This window comes from Prunus dulcis, chromosome 1 (genome assembly GCF_902201215.1).
Source record: "Prunus dulcis chromosome 1, ALMONDv2, whole genome shotgun sequence".
In the NCBI taxonomy this organism is placed as follows: Eukaryota; Viridiplantae; Streptophyta; class Magnoliopsida; order Rosales; family Rosaceae; genus Prunus; species Prunus dulcis.
Window position 1 is genome coordinate 25,245,131 of NC_047650.1, and position 23,637 is coordinate 25,268,767.

At 38.3% G+C, this 23,637-nt stretch overlaps 3 protein-coding genes and 1 pseudogene across 4 annotated transcripts; 1 reads left to right on the forward strand and 3 right to left on the reverse strand.

Annotated features, from left to right (window-relative positions):
• Nucleotides 1-7,761: 7,761 nt before the first annotated feature.
• Nucleotides 7,762-10,246, reverse strand: LOC117617184 (annotated as a pseudogene).
• Nucleotides 10,247-11,005: 759 nt separating this feature from the next.
• LOC117636891 (beta-glucosidase 40-like) lies at nt 11,006-15,328 on the reverse strand. Its single transcript, XM_034371612.1, has 13 exons — nt 15,025-15,328; nt 13,959-14,025; nt 13,785-13,843; nt 13,581-13,656; nt 13,412-13,483; nt 13,221-13,308; nt 12,882-13,137; nt 12,698-12,813; nt 12,385-12,608; nt 12,159-12,190; nt 11,876-11,978; nt 11,677-11,785; nt 11,006-11,593 (listed from the first exon to the last, which is right to left on the reverse strand). The coding sequence occupies exons 1-13, from the start codon at nt 15,196-15,198 to the stop codon at nt 11,419-11,421; spliced, it is 1,551 nt and encodes a 516-aa protein (XP_034227503.1). The 5' UTR covers nt 15,199-15,328; the 3' UTR covers nt 11,006-11,418.
• A 2,219-nt stretch (nt 15,329-17,547) lies between these two features.
• Nucleotides 17,548-20,707, forward strand: LOC117616148 (COBW domain-containing protein 1). 2 transcript variants are annotated; one of them, XM_034345371.1, is made up of 9 exons: nt 17,548-17,765; nt 17,863-18,080; nt 18,178-18,292; nt 18,660-18,749; nt 18,976-19,149; nt 19,231-19,350; nt 19,786-19,896; nt 20,368-20,449; nt 20,529-20,707. In XM_034345371.1, exons 1-9 carry the CDS (start codon nt 17,607-17,609, stop codon nt 20,582-20,584), a joined length of 1,125 nt encoding a protein of 374 aa, XP_034201262.1. In that variant the 5' UTR covers nt 17,548-17,606; the 3' UTR covers nt 20,585-20,707. The 2 variants fall into 2 exon arrangements, with proteins under 2 accessions (XP_034201262.1, XP_034201264.1); XM_034345373.1 differs by lacking the exon at nt 18,976-19,149 and having other exon boundaries at nt 17,558-17,765; nt 20,529-20,680.
• Nucleotides 20,708-20,722: 15 nt separating this feature from the next.
• On the reverse strand, nt 20,723-22,690 carry LOC117616149 (NAC transcription factor 29-like; the record flags this gene model as incomplete). The annotated part of the gene is made up of 5 exons (XM_034345374.1): nt 20,723-21,098; nt 21,195-21,496; nt 21,637-21,826; nt 21,917-21,997; nt 22,604-22,690. Coding segments are annotated over 5 exons (777 nt in total), but the record flags the coding sequence as incomplete, so codon positions are not given.
• Nucleotides 22,691-23,637: the final 947 nt, after the last annotated feature.

Genomic DNA, 23,637 nt, shown 5'->3' on the forward strand with positions numbered 1-23,637 from the left:
AGTCAATATCCACAAGTCACGCCAACACTTCCCCTCACGTTGGTGCATAGATGTCGCCAATGCCCAACTGATCTAGTGAATTGTGGAATGCTTTACTGGAAATCGCCTTTGTCAAAATATCCGCCAATTGATCCTCGGATTTCACAAAAGAAAACTGAAACACTTTAGCCTCAAGCTTTTGTTTGATGAAGTGTCGATCCACCTCAACATGTTTAGTACGATCATGTTGAACCGGATTCTGTGCAATGGCTATAGCAGCCTTGTTGTCACAAAAGAGATTCATTGTGGATGTAGGTTTATACCCAAGTTCAATAAGCAACTTTCTTAACCAAAGAAGTTCACAAATCCCTTTAGTCATGCCTCTGAACTCGGCTTCTGCACTAGATAAAGCTACTACATTCTGTTTCTTGCTTCTCCATGTCACCAAATTACCTCCCACGAATGAGAAGTAACCCGATGTGGATTTTCTATCTGTTACATTACCTGCCCAATCTGCATCTGAATAACCATCAATATTTAGATGACCATGCTTTGAGAACATAAGTCCTTTTTCAGGTGCAGACTTCAAATATCTAAGTATCCGAAGAACTGCATTCATATGGTCTTCACTTGGAGAGTGCATAAATTGATTGACAACGCTCACCGCATAAGCAATGTCTGGTCAAGTATGTGACAAATAGATCAATCTTCCCACTAACCTTTGGTATCTTTCTTTGTTAGTTGGAACTTGATCCGGATATTCTCCAAGATGATGATTCTGAACAATAGGAGTGTCCGCAGGTTTACAATCTAGCATTCCTATGTCTGTCAACAAGTCTAAGACATATTTCCTTTGAGAGAGAAATATGCCTTGCTGCGATCGAGCCACCTCAATTCCCAAGAAATACTTGAGTCCACCTAGATCCTTCATCTCAAACTCAGTAGCCAGATAGTCTTGTAGCTGTGATATTTCCTGTTTATCATTCCCAGTAATAATCATATCATCAACATAGATTATTAATGTTGTTACCTTCCCTTTTCGATGTTTCAAGAACAGAGTATGATCTGAGTTGCACTGTTTGAAACCATTGTTCTTCATTGCCATGGTGAACCGCCCAAACCATGCACGTGGTGACTGTTTCAATCCATACAATGCTTTTCGTAACCTGCAAACTGTTCCAGTCTGAATAGTATTATATCCAGGAGGAATGTCCATGTACACCTCCTCCGTGAGTTCGCCATGTAGAAAAGCATTCTTTACATCAAACTGGTGTAGTGGCCAATCCAAATTAGCTGCAAGGGACAATAAGACTCTGACGGTGTTTAACTTTGCAACTAGAGCAAAGGTTTCTTCATAGTCTATACCATAGGTCTGTGTGTACCCTTTTGCCACAAGTCTTGCCTTGTATCGCTCGATAGATCCATCTGCATTGTGTTTTATAGTAAACACCCATCTACATCCGATAGTCTTTTTTCCTCGGGGTATAGTCTCCAATGTCCAAGTCTGATTTTTCTCAAGGGCTTTCATCTCCTCTTTTATAGCTTGGACCCACTTAGGATCTTTCAATGCTTCAGAGACCTTGGTTGGAATATGGATAGCAGACAACTGATGCAAAAAAGCCTTGAGTGGTTCAGACAGCTTCTCAGTGGATACATGATTTGCAATTGGATACTTGGATGTCTTGCCAATATCAGGTGAATAACGGTTTGGTGGCTTCCCACGATTTTGCCTGAAAGGTAATTGATATCCAATAGTTTTATCATCTAAATGCACAAGTCTAGTAGGAGTAGTTACCTCAAGGATATTCTCAGGAGATTGGTCTGTTGGTACTGTTGAGTTAGAGGGGGGGTCTTCATCTTGTTGTTCTGTATTGTCTGTAGGTGTGAGACTCGGATCAAAAATATCTTCGCATGGATCAGGTGGGTCAGGCAATTGATCGCTATGAATGGGCGATTGGTCGCTTTTCGACAGAGAGTAATCTCGTGCTCCAGACTCGGAATGATCAATCATTTCTGTACAAAGGAGAATTTCTTTATTTTCCAAGTTGCTCCAATTTTGCTCTTCACTTCGTATCTCCCCCTGAAGTGTAGAATTGGATGATGGGTCATGGAAGAACAACTCAGATTCTAGAAAGGTCACATCCAAAGTGACATAGGTTCGTTGGGTAGGAGGGTGATAACAGCGGTAGCCTTTCTGATGAGTGGCATAACCCACAAAAAAACAACGAAGCGCACATGGATCAAGTTTGCTACGTTGATTTTTGTGGAGATGAACGAAAGCCACACATCCAAAGATTCGGGGTGTGAGTACCAAAATAGAAGGCAGAGGTCTGTGTTGTGCAAGCACCTGTAAGGGAGTTTTAAAGGTCAGTACACCAGAAGGCATGCGGTTGATCAGATGAACTGTGGTGACAATAGCATCATCCCAGTGATGGCGAGGAACATGAGCGCCAATCAGAAGTGCTCGGGCGGTTTCAAGAAGATGTCGATTCTTTTGTTCAGCAACACCATTTTGTTGTGGTGTCTGAGGACAAGTCGTCTCATGGATAATTCCATGTTGTTGGAAGTAAGTCTGAAAGTCATGATTGACAAATTCTCCACCATTGTCCGAGCGAAGAATCTGGATTTGAGCATTAAACTGAGTTTTCATCTGTTTGTGGAAGGACTGAAAACAGGAAAACCCTTCGTTTTTATTCTTCAGCAAATAAAGCCATGTCATCCGTGTACAATCATCGATGAATGTGACAAACCATCGAACACCAGAAGGAGCAGTGATAGGAGAAGGTCCCCAGACATCAGAGTGAACTAACGTAAATGGAGTAGTACACTTGTTCGTATTCAACGGGTAGGGCACACGGTGACTCTTGGCCAAAATACAAGTATCACATGTGAAGTCAGAGTCCTTGAAACCTGAGAATAAATCTGGTATAAGATGCTTCATATAACTAAAAGACGGATGTCCCAATCGACGGTGCCACAACCAGATTTGCTTTTGTTTGCTATCAAAGGGATGTGTCACTCTGTTAGCCATGCCGGGACTGAAGTCATCGACATAATATAGCCCCCCTCTCTTAGTACCACGACCAAGAATCTCCTTAGTGTGAATATCCTGAAGCAAACAAAAAACTCGGGTAAATGAGTACACAACAATTCAATTGTTCAGTAAGCTGACTAACTGACAACAATTTAGTGGATAAAGATGGAACAAGTAAAGTATTAGACAATGTGAGAGATGATGAGAGTGCAACAGTGCCAGCCCCTGTCACAGGATAAGTAACACCATTGGCATTTGCAATACAGGTTCGTCGAGGTTGTGTAGTATTCAGAAAATCATCAGGATCAAACGTCATATGATCAGTTGCACCGAAATCAATTATCCAGCTCTTGGAATCAATCTTATCGGAAGTATGGAATCCATAACCAGTACCATTACTGGTCATATTGCATTGTCCTCGATCTATAAGAGTAGCCCACCAATTGGGGTAGCCATGCGATTTAAAACAAGTCTCACAAGTGTGTCTCGGATCACCACAATATGCGCAATCTGGTCCATGTGTCGGGGTCGTTAGTCTAGAAGTCATAATCTGTGCAGCGGAAGATGCATAGGATACAAGTTGAGTAGGAATTGGGATCGGAATCTGAGCCTGAGTCGAGGCCGGAGTCGGAGTTGAAATCGGGATCAGGGTCTGAATCAGAGACAAATTCGGGGTTGGGGTCATCATCGGAGTGGGGGTCGGGGTCGTCTTCGGAGTCGGGGTCGGGGTCGTCGTCGTCATAGTCGGGGTCGGGGTCGGGGTCGGGGTCGTCAAAAGAGGATCCTGATTCTGGATCGGGTTCGGGGTCAAAGTCTGCATCTGTAGGAGCGGAGCCATCTGGGCACTCAACTCAACGATGGTTGGTGGAGAATGAGAGAAGGAGTCGGGGGTGCTACCTCCATGAGGGTTGAAAAAATCATCAACCCCCATAGCAGCGGCGGGGGTTTGAAACTAGAGTCAGCAATTCCAAGATCGCCGCTCTGATACCATGCTAAAATATGAAAACTATGAGAGAATATTTGTTTGTGGAAATTTTCTGTGTATTCTTTCCTTGTAGGAGGTCATATTTATAATACAACGAAAACCTCGAATGGGCAAGTATGTCACCCCAATCTCAGCCACATACCTCGAATGCGCATGCCTTTGCTGGCTTTCAACAATACCAGCCGCCATTGCCCTTCGCACAGCATTCTCTGCAACCATCACAACCACCATCCTACATGCCCTATCAACCTGCAGTTGCTCATGATCCTAATTGGTATCCAGACACTGGTGCGACTCATCACATGACAGGTGATCTTCGTCCCCTCTAGAATTCAGCCCCATATGCTGGACCAGACTCTGTTATTCTTGGCAATGGCGATCACATGAAAATTTCTCATATTGGTAACATATCCCTTCCAGTAGGGACTTCTAACTTTCACCTCTCCAATATTTTTCATATTCCTAATATGCATAAAAAATCTTCTCTCAGTTGCTCGTTTCACTCAAGATAATAATGTACTTCTTACCTTTGATGCTAATCAATTTTGTATTTATGATAACTCCACTGGTGCTCCTCTGTTTCAGGGCCAATGTAAAGATGGTCTATATCCTATTCCTTCATCCTCTCTGCGCACTGTTCCTCAAGCTTTTGCTGCCATGAGTTTGCCTTCTTCTATATGGCACAATAGACTTGGTCATCCTTCTCACAAGATCTTATCGTATTTAGGATCGAATAAATTGCTATCATCTGATTTTAAATTTCAAAAATCCTTTTGTCAAGGGTGTGCTTTGGGTAAATCCACACACCTCCCTTTTTCTAGTAGTAATGAAATCAGTGCCTTATTTCCTTTTGCCTTGGTGCATTCTGATGTATGGCAATCTCCTGTACTTTCAGTCACAGGATATAAATACTATGTTATTTTTACTGATGATTTTACATGTTACACTTGGTTTTATCCTATGCGTCAAAAATCAGAAGTGTTTTCCCATTTTAAAACTTTTCTTGCTTCTATACAAAATCACTTTGCTGCATCCTTAAAATCCTTTCAAAGTGACGGGGGAGGAGAATTTGTTAATTACTCCATGTCTGAATTGTGCAAAAATCTTGGCATTCACCACCGTCTTTCTTGTCCACACACACTAGAACAAAATGGCCTTGCTGAACGCAAGCACCGTCGCATATCTGAAATGGCTCGTACACTTCTTGTTTCTAGTGGGGTTCCTCTTAAATATTGGGTTGAGGCTATGTTAACTTCGGTGTATCTTATTAATTGTCTCCCTACAGCTGTCTTGCAATGGGACTCACCTTTTTCTCGTTTATTTGGTCGTGTGCCTTATTACTCTGATCTTCGTACTTTTGGGTGTGCTTGTTATCCATATCTTGGTGCTTATCTCACTAACAAACTATTGCCAATAACTATTGAGTGTGTTTTCTTAGGTTACAGCTCTCAGCATAAGGGGTTTCGATGCTTGGATCCAACCAACAACAAGGTTTATATCTCTCGTCATGTGCGTTTCAATGAGACATATTTCCCTTTCACCCACAGATAGACTACCCCCAGCCCACATGAGGTTTCAGAGTTCGTTTGTGTGCCAGTTCTTCCACCTGCACATGCTTCTCAATGTAGTCATGGTCCTTCTTTCCACCAGGTTCCAAATGCACCAATTGTTACTGCATCGTCTTCTCATGGTACTCCACTTTCAGATCCTAGTCCTCCTGGCCCAGCTACTCAAGACGGTGTTCCATCATCTATTTTCGACGTTGCATCTATACCTATGCAACCATATCCTCTCCATTATCAGCGTTGTGTAGTTGTACCCTTGGTTGAGATTCCTCCATCAGATGCTCAAACCACTGGTCAAGATGGTTACTCATCAGACCCTGGCTTCTCTCCATCTCCTCCTATTAGGCATCATCAGATGGTTACTCGTCTTCGTGATGGCATACAACAACCTTTGCATCGTACTGATGGCACAGTTCGCTATCCGCTCCCACATGCTTTAGCGGCTCGGGTTACTTCTTCACTTCAGGAGCCTACATGTTTCTCTCAAGATGTTCGCTTTCCAGAATGGAGAGCCGCTATGACAGATGAGTTCAATGCTCTTCTTAAAAATAACACTTGGACTTTGGTACCTTCATCTCCGCGTCATCACACAGTCGGTTGTAAGTGGGTTTTTAAGGTTAAACGCCTCGCCGATGGTTCAGTTGAACGTTATAAAGCTCGCTTGGTGGCTAAAGGGTTTCATCAACAATATGGGATTGACTATGATGAGACCTTTAGTCCTGTGGTCAAGCCCACAACTATTCGTACGGTCCTTAACATGGCTGTCTCTTTTGGTTGGCCTCTCCGACAGTTAGACGTCAAGAATGCCTTTTTGCATGGTGTTCTTAATGAGACAGTATTCATGACTCAACCTCCTGACTTTGTGGATCCTCATCATCCTAATCATGTTTGTTGTCTTCACAAAGCCATTTATGGCCTTAAACAAGCACCACGTGCTTGGTTTCACCGGTTTAGCTCATTTATCATTCAATATGGCTTCACTCAGAGTCGAGCAGATCAATCTATGTTTGTGTATCGCCACTCCTTTCAAATAATGGTTCTTCTGTTATATGTTGATGACATAGTCCTCACATGGAACACCCATTCCATGCTCTCATCCTTCATATCCACTTTGGGCACTGAGTTTGAGATTAAGGATCTTGGCCCCCTTCACTATTTCTTGGGTCTTGAAGTGACTTCTATACAGTCTGGTATACATCTCTCTCAAACCAAATATAGTCTTGATATGTTGCAACGTAATTCTATGGTTGAATGCAAACCATGCAGCACCCCTATTCATTCCAAGACACAACTTTCCTCCTTGGATGGTGAGCCATTATCCGATCCTACTGAGTATCGTCGCTTGGTTGGTTCTCTTCAATACCTCACACTTACTCGCCCCGACATTTCCTTTGCAGTTCAACATGTCGCACAATTCATGAGTATCCCTCGCACTTCTCACCTTGCTACTGCTAAGCGTATTTTGCGCTATCTAAAAGGCACCTTACAACTTGGCCTTGTGTTTCGATCCTCTTCTAGTCCTCTTGCACTCCATGCCTACTCTGATGCTGATTGGGCTGGGTGTCCTGACACTAGCCGTTCTACTTCAAGTTATTGTATTTTCCTAGGTCTGAATCTCATTTCTTGGAGTGCCAAGAAACAGCCCACTGTTTCTCGATCTAGTGCTGAGTCTGAATACCGTTCTCTAGCTGGGGTCAGTGCAGAGACTGTTTGTATTTCAAATCTGCTTCATGAACTGCATGTACCAGTTTCAAGGCCAATTACACTCTACTGTGATAATCTTAGTGCTACTTATATGGCCTCAAATCCGGTGTTTCATGCTCGCACAAAACACATTGAATTGGATTATCACTTTGTTCGTGAGCTTGTTCTTTCCGGCAGCCATCGTGTTCAGTTTGTCCCATCTATTGATCAAACTGCAGATCTCTTCACCAAAGGCCTTCTTAAGCAACGTTTTCATCTCCTTCGTTCCAAACTCGTCTATCAAAGACCGCCGAGTTTGCGGGGGAATGTTAAAGAATTATAATGTCAACGGTTGACCTGATTACTTTCCATATCAATTTATATTTCCTGTATCAATTGCATGTATTATGATTGCTGTCAGAAGTTATAGTGTAGGCATAGATTTATTCTTTCCATTCTTACACTGTTGTAAAGCCTTTAAATACCTTCTTTGAGATTCAATACAATTATCGAATTCACAAAACTTTACAAAGATACCTGTAATTACAACAAAGTGATCACACCAATTCTACCAAATAGTTCCTTCTAGAACATAACTTGGAAGTAATGAAAGCAGGTAGCTAGCTTACAGGTCTCAATTTCAACTTTGGATTAGAAAAGGGTTAAGGTGTGTGTTTCCTGGTCAAAAAGTACGTCTTATTCCTTCTGTGACAAGATATACTACTAAGAAAAAAATAGATGATCTTTTGAATAAATAAAATAAGCCCCACGAGGATTTTATGGTTACCAGCCAAGCTGAAAATCTTGGGCTCTTTGAGCTGCTTCAATGTCTTCTGTGGAGTTTGTTTCTGGTTCATACCACATAACATCAAATGAGGCCCCAACTGATCCATTCTGTTTTGACTGCAAAGGAAACGAGTACTGTCAGTAAACAAACTGTGACTGGAATGGCTCAATAACCTCTCTTCCTAGTTCCCAGTTCTGGTTTAGTTGAAGAAAATGAGGCGGTGTTTGATTTTCCTTCATTCCATCTTACCGTATACTTTTTCCTGTAAATATTGTTGTGTGAGAAAGGATGATTTGGTGAGCAACTATGTAAGGCTCAGTTGAAGAATTCCCAGCCTTACAGGAAAGCCTACTAGAGCACCTTCCTGGTGCATGGGCACCTAAATCATATGCTTGTGTAGCAACTGTATGTGGCTTGTTGAATGTGATCCAGTGCTTCACCCTGTCACCGAAATTCTGAAAACACGTCTCTATGTATGTTGCATAGTCCTGTCTGTAATTGACTGAGGTCACATGAATAATGAATCACTTGAATAAATTTAAAAAAAAAATCAGAAACCAAATTATGGAAAATAGAGGTACAAAATTGTGAACATTGCCTACATGATCTGAGGGTTGTGAAACCCATTATGCAGGGCTTGAGGAAGGTCCCAATGATAGAGGGTCACATATGGTTCAATACCTGCACATGCAAAATCTTGTGGTTTAAGGATGAAAAAAAAAGGAAGAAAAGTTTATGCAGTCTGAAATCAACTGCATATTTTTGTTTGAAATCAATTGCCTAATTGCCTAGATGGCAGACCTTTGGATAGCAATGCATCGATGAGACTATGGTAGTGATCAATGCCTGCCTGATTGATCTGTCCAGTTCCATCTGGTATACAAAAACCTCACAGCTAACATTCTATCATGTATTTTTGCTTCTATTCGAAACAAAAAATTAAAAATCTGGTGTGTGACACAAACAGTAACTTTTAGAACTGCTAGAGCTTACTGGGGAAAATCCGAGTCCAGGATATTGAAAACCTATAAGCATCCATTCCCATGTCCTTCATAAGTTGTACATCTTCCTGCTTTGCAAATAATGTAGCATTTGTTAATACCCTAGATCAAAATGTCATCATTATGTCTCTTAACAAAAGAATTCTGAGAATATATGGTTTGTGTGGGCTTGCGTTATAACGGTGATACTGATCCAAAGAAATGTCTGCATTACTGAAATCAAGTATTTTTCCTGCGGCAGAATGCAAGGATTAGGGGTCACAATAATATTCACTGCATGAGAAACTCAATAATTTGAATATATAGGCGGAGAAATCTGAACCCTTCTAAGTTTCTGGTAAATTAATTACAACATGAATATAAAAAAGACAACAACAAAATAATAAATTATTAGTAATAGTATGTGAAAAAGTGCCACAGATAGAAGACCCCCTTCCATCCTCTTTAACTGCACCTTCATGCTGACAACAATCAGAAGAAACGCAAATCATTTTATTCTAAATTAATAATAATAAATAATAGTAATTTATAGTTGTACATAGTGATGAATGATGAAGCATGTGTTTGGTTAGGTGCATCATGCATGACAAACATCACACTCAAAGAATCACATGCAATGCAAGCCCAGAAATAATCCTACCATGAACAGAAATGACAAATATGAATTAATTAATTACTGATATATAACAGGGAAAATAAGTAAAATTTATATCCATGTGAAATTAAATAGTAGTTCATTAACTTTTACTCTTAAAAAGACAGATAGAAAGAGTGATTAGACCAACTTGGAAAGCAGAAGAGGCAGTCCCGAACACAAAAAAATTTCCTTGGAAAACTAGCCCTGTTTATCTGTGACAAACTTCATGTTGGTGTTAGGATCCAACCCTTCCCTTGGGCCATAGCCTTAGCCCAAGAGATCATCTAGCTATTTTCCCCAAAATAAGATATTTTACTTTTTCCCATGTATTCAGGAGTTGGTTAGTTTCTCTCTCAACCGATTGCCAGTTGGCAGTCGAAGCTAGTTGTATATGCACCAGTCTGCTTGGTGGAGAAGGCATGAATGAAAATATAGTTGTTTACTTTCTTTTCTCCCTTCTATTTTTGCTACGTCTCCCTTTGTAGGCCCAAGGTTCCATCATTTGGTATCTAGAGCCTGGTTCTGACCATGGGAAGAAAGGGGCAGACAACAGCCTCCTTGGAGGTTGCTGCCATTGCGGAAGCCGAGCTTGATGCTCAACATGAATTGTGGGACTCTCAAATTCAGGGGGACCCAACAACCAATACAGAAGCTATGACCAAACCAACGCCCGCCTGTTTTCCACACCATAACTACTTTATTCTCAATGGGAACTTGTGGCCCAAAAAAGAAAAAAAGAAACTTGTCAATGGGTTGGTTGGTTATATAAAGACAGAGAAAGAAAGAGGTCAGCTTTCTAATCTGTACTTAATTAGGTACTGAGACTGGGAATTAATGAAAAAGATGGGATGAATAGAAGAAACACAGTGAGAGAGACCGAAACAAATGCCAAGTGTTTTTTGTTTGGTGGCGAGACAATTTGAAATGGGTAGTTAAGACCAAAAGTGGAGCTCTATGTATAGGCCTGGTGGTTGGCTCCACACAGAGAGAGAGAGAGAGCGGTTTTATTGGGTAATGGTGTCAATGATATATCAATGAGAAATGAGATTTGAGGTTGATTGTTTTTAAAGGGTTTTTGGTTTCCTCTTGGTCCTTGCCATTGCTTTTATCAATGAATCATCCAGGAATGGAAATGGATTGCTTTACGTGCCAGCTTTTCTGTGTTATGCAATGTATATTGTGTGCTTTAGTCAAATTTTCTGCTGTTTCCTTTTTCAAGGATTATGATTCCTCAAAGCCTAATACTTACGGCTGGGCTGTAAATATAATAAGCAAAGACACTAAACAGCTGCCTTATAATTTGAAGGCAAACAGTTTTGATAGCTTGAACAGATAATATATAGCTGAATTCAACCATTCCATTATCACTTAATCTTTTCTGCTATCAAACAATTCTTAATGGTGGAATTTGGAGCAGATTGATGTCATCTCTCGTAGAGTAATACACCAATCTCTTTCTTCAAACATTAAAGCAGAGTGAGTAAAATATCAGTAACTCTTAAAAAGCTTGTGATTTTGAACCAAGTTTCTCTTTTGATAGAATCATAATGTTGCTTTTCTTCCAAGTATCTGTACACAATCTATGATCTCAATCAATGCATTAAAAAAACACTGTTTGTGATGGCTTGCTCGATCCCGGAAGAACATGAAGGGCAACAATCCTTGTGTATTTGATGAGTTGTGGACTATGTGGTGTAAAATGTAAGTGTAGAATTTCGGCACGTAGCATCAATGTTCATCACCTAACTTAAGTAGAAGTCAAGAAGTTCGTGAACCACTGAACAGAGTCCTTGGGGTATCTCTTGAGCTTGTCCTTATAATCAACAAAGTAGAGGCCAAATCTAGAAGAGAATCCAGCAGCCCACTCCCAATTATCCAGCAGAGACCATGCAAAATAACCTTTCACATTGCAGCCATCTTCTCTGCATTTAACCAAAACAGAGCAATATATATCAGCTTTTAGACCTCAAATTTAATTCATGGATTAAGTAAAGATGGTTAATACTTGATTGAAGCTAGCAAATTTGTTAGATAGCCATGGTGGTATTTGATCCTTTTCGCATCCTTTAGAGCATCCTTAAGGGAAATGAATGGGCTATTTGGGTCATCCATGCCTGTAAAAATAATGAATAAGAAGATGATTAGCTCATGAAAATGACTCCTTTTTGTTTTCCTTCTCTTCTATTTGGCTCTAAAAAGATTACCATTTTCAGTGATAATGACTGGAGGGTTGCCATACTTGTGCTTGATGTAGTTCATTAATTTTCTCATCCCCTCAGGCACTATGTATAACCATATAGAATTCGCCTGCAAAATTACATGAGCAAAATAATGTAGGATTAGGTAAAAAAAAGATAACAACAGTGCAGTCATTTATGAGCGTTTAAGCCTCATCTTTTATCTGATCTATCAGATTCCATCAAGTCCAGAAATGATGGTGGAAAAAGAAAAAATAAACATAATTGCATATGTAACTATACAACATACCCTATCTCCAATAGGTTTCCCGTTTTTGAATGCTGAAAACAAGGAAAACAAAAGATATCTTCAGCTAGCGGCAAACAGTTGAAGAATAGCAAGTTACAAAACTTCAACAAATTGGAATTTGACTTCCCTATCTCTACATTGGTGATTCCAATAACTTATCAAATAGCTGGAAACATAACGCAGTTCAATTAAGAGAAATGTTTAAGTTGGTTCAATGCGAACTTACGAAGGGTAATAGCACCAGAATCTGCAAGGCTGTCATTGAGCAGACCTCCAATAAAATCAGTAGTATCGTTTCTCGCATAGAAGGTAGTGTAATGATTAATTCCCACAAAATCCAATGACCCCTTAAGTAGAGCAGCCTCAGATTTGGTAAAGGTTGGCAGCCGGCTTCCAATTCTACTTCTCATAGAACTTGGATAATCCCCAAAAATAAATGGCCCAAGAAACCTGCGATTCGAACAAAGTGATTACACAAACTTTAGGACATTTCCTTCTAAAATATAACTTAGGAAGTAATGAAAACAATGTAAGCTTACCAGCCAAGCTGAAAATCTTGGGCTCTTTTGGCTGCTTCGACGTCTGCTGTGGAGTTTGTTTCTGGTTCATACCAGATAACATCAAATGATGCTCCAACTGATCCATGCTGTTTTGACTGCAAAAGAACCAAGTAGTATCAGCAACCAACTTCTGTTTGTTCAAGAGAATGAGGTGCTTTCTTACCTTATACTTTCTCCTGTAAATATCAGCCACAGTTGCATGAGAAAGGATGACATTGTGACCAACTATGTAAGGCTCAGTTGCAGAGTTTCCAGCCCTGCAGAAAAGGTGAAGCAGGATTGAGCACCTTCCTGGTGCCTGGAGACCTACATCATATCCTTGTATAGAAAATGTGTGCGGCTCATTGAATGTGATCCAGTGCTTCACCCTGTCACCGAATTTTTGGAAGCATGTGTCTGCGTACGTTGCGTAGTCCTTTCTGCAATTGAGTAAGGGTCGTATATATGTATCAATTGATTCGAAAGTTATTGGTAATCAAAATTGTGTGTGAACATTGTTTACATGATCTGAGGGTTGAGCCATCCATTATATTTGTCTTCCAAGGCTTGAGGAAGGTCCCAGTGATAGAGGGTCACATATGGTTCAATTCCTGGACATGAACAAATGCATTGAATTACTTATCAGTCAAGTCTGATGGCTTGATGCTTGCCTATACATGAAACTTTGGAGAATGATGAAAATGTAAAAGGTACCTTTGGCTAGCAAAGAATTGATGAGATTATTGTAGTGATCAACACCTGACTGATTGATTTGCCCAGTTCCATCTGATATATGAAAAGCTCACCTCACAGTTAAAATATTTGAATCTCGTATGTGATAAGAAAAAAAGCATGAACTTTTAGAAGAACTGATAGAGCTTACTGGGGAAAATCCGGGACCAGGATATCGAAAACCTATAAGCATCCATTCCCATGTCCTTCATAAGTTGTACATCTCCCTGTTTGCAGATAATTCAACATTTGCAAAATAGAAACCACAAATTAAAGACATCATTATGTCTCTTTACCAAAATAATAATAATAATAATAATAATAAAGATCATAGTTTGAATAGGTACTTAATTACATTGTAAAGGTGATACTGATCCACAGCAACATCTGCGTTACTGAAATCAGATATTTTACCTGCGCGGCAACATGATGCAAGAGAAGATGAGAGGGACCATAAGTTGAAAACAATTGTGATTCATCAAAAATAATTTTTTTTTTTAAAAAAAACAATAAAATATGAAATTATTACCAAAAGTATGTGAAAAGGTGTCCCAGGTGGAAGGCCCCCTTCCGTCCTCTTTTACTGCACCTTCATACTGACAAAAAATCACACGAAAACGTAAATCATTTTTATTCTTATTAATCATTTTTGTTTTCATACTAATCCTCAAGTAATTTTTGTATCATATTAAAAATAAATAAATAATATTTGGTACATAACTTGTTATGGTTGATGAACCCCTCTACCTTTTTAAGGATTGTTGTGATGAATATGGCAACCATGCCATGCATCATGTGTTTGTTTTGGTGCATGTGTATCATGCATGATGCATCATTTCATGCATTCGAAACTACCCATTAAATGAGGATAATATGGTAAATTCATATTTTTTTATATAAAAATTTAAAATTAAAAACAAAATCTGATAATAGGTCCTACTTTTCTTAATTCTAAAAATAAAAAATAAAAAATAAAAAATAAAATCAATTGGCACATGCGTGAAGGGCTAGTAAGAAATTAAGAAAGAACATATTTGAAGAAAATATATCTTCATCATTAATCACTTTCATTTTAATTAACGACAAAATTTACAATATATTTAAGTAATTTATAGTTCAAACCTTATTAACATGCTAACAAGCATTTTTATTTTCTTTTGACAATATATTTTTTATTTTATGTATTTGAGTTTGGTATACAGGAATAACTAGTAAAGAAAACTGTCCACTGAATTCGGCTTGCAAATATCCATTCAACTCGGATGCAGAATAACAAAATGATAAGAAGAAGAAAAAAATCTAAGCATTTCCATTCTGAAATTAGAATTCACTGGTCTTTTGGGTTTCGAAGAACACGATTACATCAACATGACATTCTATCTTCACGTGAACCAGCAGTTACTTTACAGTTTGAGTTAAGTCTACGAAGAAACAGCAACACGACAAGAAAACATCAACCTCAAACTCAACAATGCAAGCCAAGAAATCCAACAGCTGAAATCAAATTTCTGATAACTGGGATGTGAATTAAGTTGTAGTTTTAATTTTGAATTATAAAAAAAGGATAAAATAGTCATGAAAGAGAAAGACGAAACCTGGAAAGCAGAAGATGCGGTACCAAAGACAAAACCTTTTGGAAAGCTGGCCCTGTTGATATCGTCTGAGGATTCTGACAAAGTACATGTTGGGAAGAAGAACCCAAGAACCAATACAACTGCAGCTGCCATTCCCGAAACCAAACCAATGCCTCCTCTCCTTTCCCACTCCATAACTACTCCTCCTCCTCAAATGGTGGCAGAAAGACTGAAGAATAAAGAGATTAGCTTCTTCTAATCCCTACTTAAATTCTTAATTAGAACGAGCGAGAGTATAGAAGAAAAAAAGGGAGCTTTTTATGCATGAAACAATTCCTCCAATTTGTTGAGATAGTGAGAGAGGGGAAGAGTCATATATATATATATATATATAGAGAGAGAGAGAGAGAGAGAGAGAGAGAGAAGCGATTAGATTTGTAGGGAGACAATGTGAAATGGGTAGTTGTTGTTGAGTTGAGATACAGAAAAGGGCATATAAAAAGTGGAGCTTTCTGTTGGCTCCGAACAGAATGGGAGAGAGAAAGAGTGTGTGGTTTTAATGGGGAGTGGCGGCAAACAAATATAAAGTCCTGAGTTCACACGTTTTCATACCAGAAGAATAAGCAAAAGCATAAATGGTGGATCTCCATATGAGATTTGAGATTTTGATTGCTTTTCTGAATTCTATATATTTCTTTTTTTGGTTCTTAGTTGAATGTGAGTGACCTCGTGGGATTGGTCATTGCCATTGCTTTTGTCAATCATCCTGGAAAGGGATGGATGATGGATTGCTTTGCTTTCCAGCCTTGTTTTGGAATGTATATAATAATATTAATTAATTAATTGTCTTCTCTCTAATCACGCCTTTTCCTTTGTTTTATTCATTCTCACTATAACAATAAAATATGGGACCTTACTTCTTCAGACCTTTTCGTCATCCGACCACAGAGCTTCAGTTAAAGAATCTTTCAGACCTTTTCGTCCCCCGGCCTCTGCCACATAGTGTGGATAATGCATTTGAGAGGCAAATAAATTACAGGGGACTGTAAAATATAATAATAATAAGCAAATATATTCAGCTTCAGTAAATATAAAACAACCAAGACAACACATGATCTCACTCGATCTACATACTTTTATAGTACAAAATAAAATATGAACGCTGGCAAATCCCCTTTTCAACCGATTTCCGAACAGGAATGGAAAATATTCAATATTTGTTTGCGTGACACTTGAGCTGAGGAGTTGAGACCAACCAGGTTTTTATTTTTGTTTTGTTAGTCCTTAACTTTTTGGTAAGAAAGACAAAACGGCCGGGTTCTGCCTTTGCCTTTTATGATGCTGTTTTTCTAATTTGGTCATGTATGGTATGGCATTATGCATAGATGAATACGACTCGGGTAGCGTTTGAGATTGCTGCACTTAAAAAAATAAGCAACTTTTCAAAATATTTTTTGCAATCAACGACTCATATGCCAACTTCCATCTTTAACTCCGTAGAGGGTGGATTATGTAATGCATTAGTGGATTTAATTTGACAAAGACACACTTTGGCATTTGGGTCTAGGTCTTAGTGGGTTTAATCGTCCCCAACCAAATGACAAATTCTCTCACATCAAACGACAATAACCTTACTGTCGTTTATTTGATTGCTTCATTTCCCTTTGCAGTTGGTTTCAAGAATGTTCGATTATTTTAAACTTTACTGTTACTTAATTAGTAATGTCGATCAAGAATGAATTGAGGAGAATTTTGGAATGTGTTGTCGTCAACTTCGATGAGCAAAAGTCATTTCAACTTTGAAGCAATGTAACCGGCGTGTCGGTGACGAATTCATGTCCTCATTTGGTTTACTTTCTATATATGCAAATAATTAAGGCAATTTTGATTTCATTCTTTTTTAAAAAAATATTCTCAACATTTATCTTTACAATTCACAAAAAATACTATATTGGCCTTAATTTGTTGATAATCTAAACTAACAATGCACCGTGCAAGAACTTATTTTCATTTTTCATATAACTTATATTTTATTTTCTGTATAACCATGGTCTTCTTTTATAAGAACGTGAAAGTAATAAATAAAAATTACTATGTACCAAAACGTCTACACCCATGGTCTTCTTTTTGTTTTTTTTTTAACAACAAGAACATCAATTGATTATCTAAACCAAACACGAACAATAATGTCAATCTAATTAGATAGTTTTTGTGATTAACAAAGTTAAACATGATAGAACCATTACCTCTAACACGAACTTGAAAATGTAAACACCTTCATAATTCTATGTGTCTGTGTGTTTTTTTAATTACTTTTGCCACGATAAGAAATTTTGTTGAAATTTAGACTATCGTTTATATTTAAAAAATTACATTTTTTTTGAGAGCTTCTATTTAGACAGGTTTCTATTGGTTAAGAGACTGGACCAAACCCAACAAGAAAGTAAAAAAAGAAACACAAACCATCAAGCCCATAATAGACGAAGAAGTGGAAAGTCTAATTAAGAAGGCCCAAACTAAAACCATGGATCAGAACAAAGGGCCAGATGGTCAGCATAAACTCCCTGTAAACCTAAACCGGAAACTTGGCGGGGATTGGAAACATGGAAGACGACGAAGAAGCTCCACCTCTCGCTGTTGAAATTGACCAACCCACGGAACCCTACCCTCAGCAGCAATCCAATTCGAGCGGCCACAAAGACGGTGACGCGCCCGTCGGCGTCACCGTCATCACTGGCTATCTTGGTGCGGGCAAATCCACTGTAAGCTCAACTCTGTTTTAGCTTATATTCCACTGAAGTTTCCGTTTTTGGAAAATATAAGAGCTTTGAGTATCATTTACTGGTTTGTGATGCTCAGCTGGTTAATCATATAATAAATTCTCAACACGGGAAGAGAATTGCTGTCATATTAAACGAGTTCGGTGAGGAAATTGGTGTAGAAAGAGCTATGATAAACGAAGGAGATGGGGGTGCGCTTGTTGAAGAGTGGGTTGAGTTAGCAAATGGGTGTATATGTTGCACTGTCAAGCACAGTTTAGTGCAAGCACTAGAGCAACTTGTTCAAAGAAAAGAAAGGTTTTCAAAACTATAGTGAAATTTGTTTGTTATATTGAAAATTGGGATTATGGTGATGATGACAATGAGATGGGGTTATTGGTTTCTTTGGTTGTAGACTTGATCATATATTGCTGGAGACTACTGGGTTAGCCAACCCGGCTCCGCTTGCTTCGGTTCTGTGGTTGGATGATCAGCTAGAATCGTCTGTCAAGCTTGATTCAATTATCACTGTAAGTTCTGATATGATGTTACGATTTGTTTTTTCTAATTGTTGGTCTAATTTTATATTTGCGTCAATATGTTTAGTTACTTTGCATGCCACTGATGTACTAAAGTTTTACCAATTAATTATGGGATTTTGAGTTCAAATATTATGTTCTCAAAGTTCCATTTGAGTTTAAAAACTCGCCTTGCTAAATGCTTACTTAGCAGCGCGAAGTGTTGATACACGTTATATGTTAGTTATGTTCTGTTGGTTCTACTGTTTTATGTATTTCAAGTATGAGCTGAGCTTGTTTGGTCCTTTCTCTAGAGTAGTTATGTGATTTATGCGTTACTATCTTAGTGGCAAAAATCATTCCTCAATGTCTTTATCAGGTTGTGGATGCCAAGAACCTCCGTTTTCAGCTCAGCGAGAATCAAAGTTCGTCTTCATTTCCTGAAGCATATGTTCAGATTGCATTTGCGGTATGGTCACTCTGTTCCACTCATGACTTATGTTTGATGAAAATTGAAGACGATTTGTATAATGACATTACCAAACCTGATTTATGGTGTGGGTAGTTTTATTTTTATCTGTTCTGTTCAAATGCTCTCTCTCTCTCTCTCTCTCTGCATTTCGATCTTTTTATTTATATGTTGGGTTGTGTTGTGCTTGCACGTCATATCTTATGAGTTTGTCTCTCTGTTGTAGGATGTTATAATTCTTAACAAGGTTGATTTGGTTTCTCCAGAGGGTTCTGCGGATTTTCTGGAGGAACTGGAGAAGGAGATACATAGTATTAACTCACTTGCTAGTATCATTCGTTCTGTTCGTGGTCAAGTTGACTTGTCCAATATATTGGACTGTCGGGCCTATGATGCTATGGTTGGTCGTGCTCTATTTTTGTTTACTTATATTTGTAGTTTATACTGATCTTTAAATAATATTCAACTTTTTCCTTCTCAGCATGCTACTCATTTAGAATCATTATTGGTAGAAACTCGTGCTTTGTCTACACGAGATCTCCATGACAGTGGTGTACGAACCTTATGCATTTGTGAGCCACGGCAGGTTGATCTTGAAAAGGTATTCTTGTGAAATAATTATCATAGAAATTGGTTGAAATCAAATATGTTAACTAATTGGTGTTGTGTTAACAACTTTCAGAAAGGTTACCATTCATCACCTTTTATAACTGTAGACATTATTGTTAGTCTGATTATTTTATTCATCTCAGAAAATTGTCCATAGTTTAAAAACTACACTAGGCAGAGAAAACCAATATATGACTGATTCATTGATTCCTGCATCTATAACTGTGGTCCTGGAGAAATTGGATGGCTTATCTAGGAAATGTGTCACTGACCTTATACATTTGGAATGCAAATCTGGTCAGTTCAGTTCAAGCACGTTTGCAATGCTGTGTAGTAGTTGTTGTTAACTTCTCATTGTTGCAACTGTTATGAAAATTTATATAATCATATGTATCAATCTATAATGTCTCATGTTCTTGTTTTAAAGGTTCGTTTATGGCTTGAGGAGATTCTTTGGGAGAAGAAACATGGCATGGATGTTTACCGCTGCAAAGGGGTTTTGAGCGTTCACAATTCAAATCAATTACATACTTTGCAGGTACTGTCTAATATTAAATTATGTGATTTCTTCTCTAGAAAAGTTTAGTCTTAGGCTGCATTAGACTGGAGGTAGTGCACTTGATGCCCTAACTCAGTTCCTCCAATATCATTTCATGGTCAAGACTCAAGAATGAAGATTGTGCATAGAAAAAATCATTGATTGCCTTTTGAGTGTCTTTGAGGAAGCATGCTTAGAGGCTGAAGCATTACTATAACATAGTGATAAAAGCAATTATACCAATAGCAAGGTGTCGTAGACTCTTTACCAGGAGACATCAGGGAGGCAATTATACCATGAGTTTTAAATTTATATGCATCACCAGGGAGACATTGAGGCTGCATCTGAACTCCTAATTTGGGCGAGGAGGGCATGCCCTGGTCTGATTGTCCTTTACTTGTACAGTAAATTATTTTCATGTGGTAGTTGACAGATATTGTATGCTGTTATTTATTCATCGATATATGGCAGGCAGTGAAGGAGATATATGAGATTGTGCCAACTCGTGATTGGAAAAAGCAAGAAAATCAGACGAACAAGATAGTGTTTATAGGTAAAGCTCTTTTGACATTACGTTTTCTCGAACAGCTCCATTTACCATTTTTATTTATTCCTTCGTTTTTCACCTGCAGGTCATAATCTAGACGAGAATGTTCTTACTGAGTCTTTTCAAGCTTGTGTACTGTGACGAAACTGTTTTCATTTTCGGTTACAATAGTTTGTTGATTTTTGCAATTATATGGATACATGAAGTTGAAGGTTAGAAAGAAGTATCTCAATGATCTCTTTGTTGAAAAAACTGAATTTACAATTCTGAACTCTCTGAGTCCCTCTCGGGAAAGTTCGAAGAAATTAGAGCCAATAAAAATTTATTCATTTTAACAACAAAGAAAATTATGGGGCAAGTATAAGAATAGTCGGCCAAACAAAAGAACTGGAAGAGATCTCCCAATTAAATAAAGCACTGGAAGAGAAAAACATCAAGGGGAGGAAGTCAATTTGCTATTTCTTCAATCTGCAACTTCCAATGTCAAAGACCAAGGCAAAACTGGGTCCCTATACTAAGCACAAAGATTTCTGCCATATCAATTTGGTTCTCCTTCATCAACAGGCCTAGCAGTCCATCCTGGTGGAAGTTTGAATGTGGGCTGATAATTTGAAATTCCTTCGTGTATAATTCTGCACACCATATACCTCTCAATCTGAAACATAGAAAATAAAATGTCACGACTTAAAAATTTACAATCTAAAACCAAAGCATTAAAAGAACTTTTCTGCATAGTTTATAGTCTCTATACCTTTGCCCTTATGCTATCATTGAGGACATGAGTAGGGACTATAAGAGGATTAAGCCTGAACTCATGCATGATAAAGTCAGTTTCGATTCCGTTTGGTGCAGTTCCCTTGTGGAAGACCATAACTTTTTCGAACCCGACGGTTATGTCGCCATTGCCGTATTTAACCTCTTCTTCCTCACCATCTAGGTCCCAGTAACCACTCTTTGTCGTCCTTCTAGTTATCTTCCCTTCACTGCTGTAAATCTGTTCTGTATATGTGAAGTAAAAGGCCTCATTGCAGTCACAACCATGTTTGAAATCGCCTGTGAATGGCATAACATTAATCAATTAGGTCCGAACAATAAAGGAACATGTCTGTAATTTTAAGAACAAAAAACAAAAACTAATGACAGAATCTTCTAAACTCAAAAAAATTTGAAGCCCTTATATATTTGAAACCTACCATTGGGGAGCTCATCCGGATCATGATCATACACAGAAATCTCTTTTATAACGTCGGTGATAGGAAGTTCCCGGTCCAAAATCTTGTTGAAAAGATAGTACACAACAATCTCATCTTCCGACGGATCAAACCGATAGCCTGTTGGTAAATCGACATCTGCCTCTTTCTTCCCGTTTTCGATCTTCGAACACTTCAACAGATCAAAATCTTTCTCAGTTTCAGGAACTTGAGAAGTCGATTGTGGGGAAGATAATGCCATGAAGAGAAGGACAATGATAACCTGAGCTTTGGTGTGGGTTTGAGTTTGAGTTTGAGTTTGAGTTCGAGTTGGTGAGTTGTGGGAGAAGCTTTGTTCTATCAGCTGCATATATAGAAGAAAGAAAGAGAGTCGTCACAGGAAACAGTCTTTCACTTTGCACTAATTTCATTCACCAAGTAGGCATGTATTGGCTTGTAAGTTATAAATAAATAATACAACTAGAACTTTGCTTATTTTTTCGCTCTTAGCTTTTTACTACCAATGAAAGTAAAACTTAAATAGAACTTTTTCACTTTTCCCACCACGACAAGGAAACAACCGACGTGATATCCAATTATAGATATGACAATTGGTTTTTAAGTTACGACATCCCCTTTTTGTAGATCTCTACTATCATTAGGGTAATAAGAAAAGGAAAAGGAAATCCCAGTAAAATATGGCTAACTCTCCAATAATTCAAAATATACATAATAACAAAAACCCATCATCCTACATTGTGCCCCTAACTTTTCACCCGAGTTCAATCCCAATAGTTTATAATATCGTTTTGTCAAAGGTTTAGGGTTAGTCCTACAAACTCGTACACCTAAAAGAATAAGGCATCGGACATTCGGTGGTCAAAGGTTTATATCCTAATTCATCTTTTGGTAAAACTGGATTAAAACAGTTAAAACACGTTGCGAAAGAAAAAGAGGATGAAAAACTCACCGAGATTGGGTTTGGGTCGGCGCCAAAGACCAAGAGAGAAGGCGAATGAAATGATCGATATATTTGCGAGACAGATTCTCTAGGGTTTTAATGCTGGTACCATTTTGTGAGGAAGAGTAATGCCATTTATTGGTATTTATAATAATTATTTTCATCGCGTGATGGACATGAAGAGCGTTATCGTCTCTAGCGCGCGCGTCTTGGTGCCCAAGTTAATGAAGTGGCAGCGGCCGAATAAAAACCGCCCATACCTATTCCAAATATTTTAGATATTTGGGTCGGGTGGGTCGGCGAAATCGGGTAAAGAATTTTATTCGATTCTCATTTACATTTAATAACAAAGTGAGCGGCGTCGTTTTTGTTACCCCAAAACGATATTGGAATTCGCCAAATTTCAATTTTTAATTTTCAATTTTATGTGAAATTTAAAAATTGAAGGATCTAATTATGAATTTGAGATCATAGAATGAAAGTGCATATTACAAAGAGTTCGTAGTATTTTTGGAAATTAGGATGATTTATTTTGTGAATTTTTGAGATTGAGTTCCCTAGGCTTGGACTAGGTCCATGGTCAAACACAAGAATTGAGCGACCGGGTCCAAGTTGGGAGGTCCCAAATACCAAATTTTGATAATTAGAGTGCATTTCATGTGTCATGATGTAAAATTAATGAATGGAATAGGAGCTCCCAAAAAAAAAAAAAAACTGAAAATACTTTCAAGTTGTTTTAAAAAATAAGGGTGATTTTGAAAAAAAGGAAACGAATGTTACTAAATATGTTTTTAGTTTATAATTTTCAAAAAAAAGTGAAAATGAAAAGTGAAAAGTGAAAATAAAATGGTTATCAAACAACCCCTATGTCTTTCATGCTAATGGATAACTCTGTGCATGTACTCAAGCAGCGGCCAGAGCATCACTTTTGAATCCTGAGCAGTTGGGATATTAATTTCGATGGAGCATATCCGGCTCATTGAAATTGTGTAGTCAAAAGTTGCCAGGTTTTTCAGAAAATGGCATTGGTTGTAATCTGTGGA

What these genes read in the sequence shown, in the direction of transcription:
- LOC117616148 (XM_034345371.1), top strand. Translation starts at nt 17,607, where the DNA reads ATGGAAGACGACGAAGAAGCTCCACCTCTCGCTGTTGAAATTGACCAA. An exon ending in CTTGTTCAAAGAAAAGAAAG is followed by an intron (nt 18,081 to 18,177) that starts GTTTTCAAAACT and finishes CTTTGGTTGTAG; the next exon opens with ACTTGATCATATATTGCTGG. An exon ending in GTCGGGCCTATGATGCTATG is followed by an intron (nt 19,150 to 19,230) that starts GTTGGTCGTGCT and finishes TTTCCTTCTCAG; the next exon opens with CATGCTACTCATTTAGAATC.
- LOC117636891 (XM_034371612.1), bottom strand. Translation starts at nt 15,198, where the DNA reads ATGGAGTGGGAAAGGAGAGGAGGCATTGGTTTGGTTTCGGGAATGGCA. An exon ending in AGTCATTATCACTGAAAATG is followed by an intron (nt 11,786 to 11,875) that starts GTAATCTTTTTA and finishes TTATTTTTACAG; the next exon opens with GCATGGATGACCCAAATAGC. An exon ending in AATTTGCTAGCTTCAATCAA is followed by an intron (nt 11,594 to 11,676) that starts GTATTAACCATC and finishes GGTTAAATGCAG; the next exon opens with AGAAGATGGCTGCAATGTGA.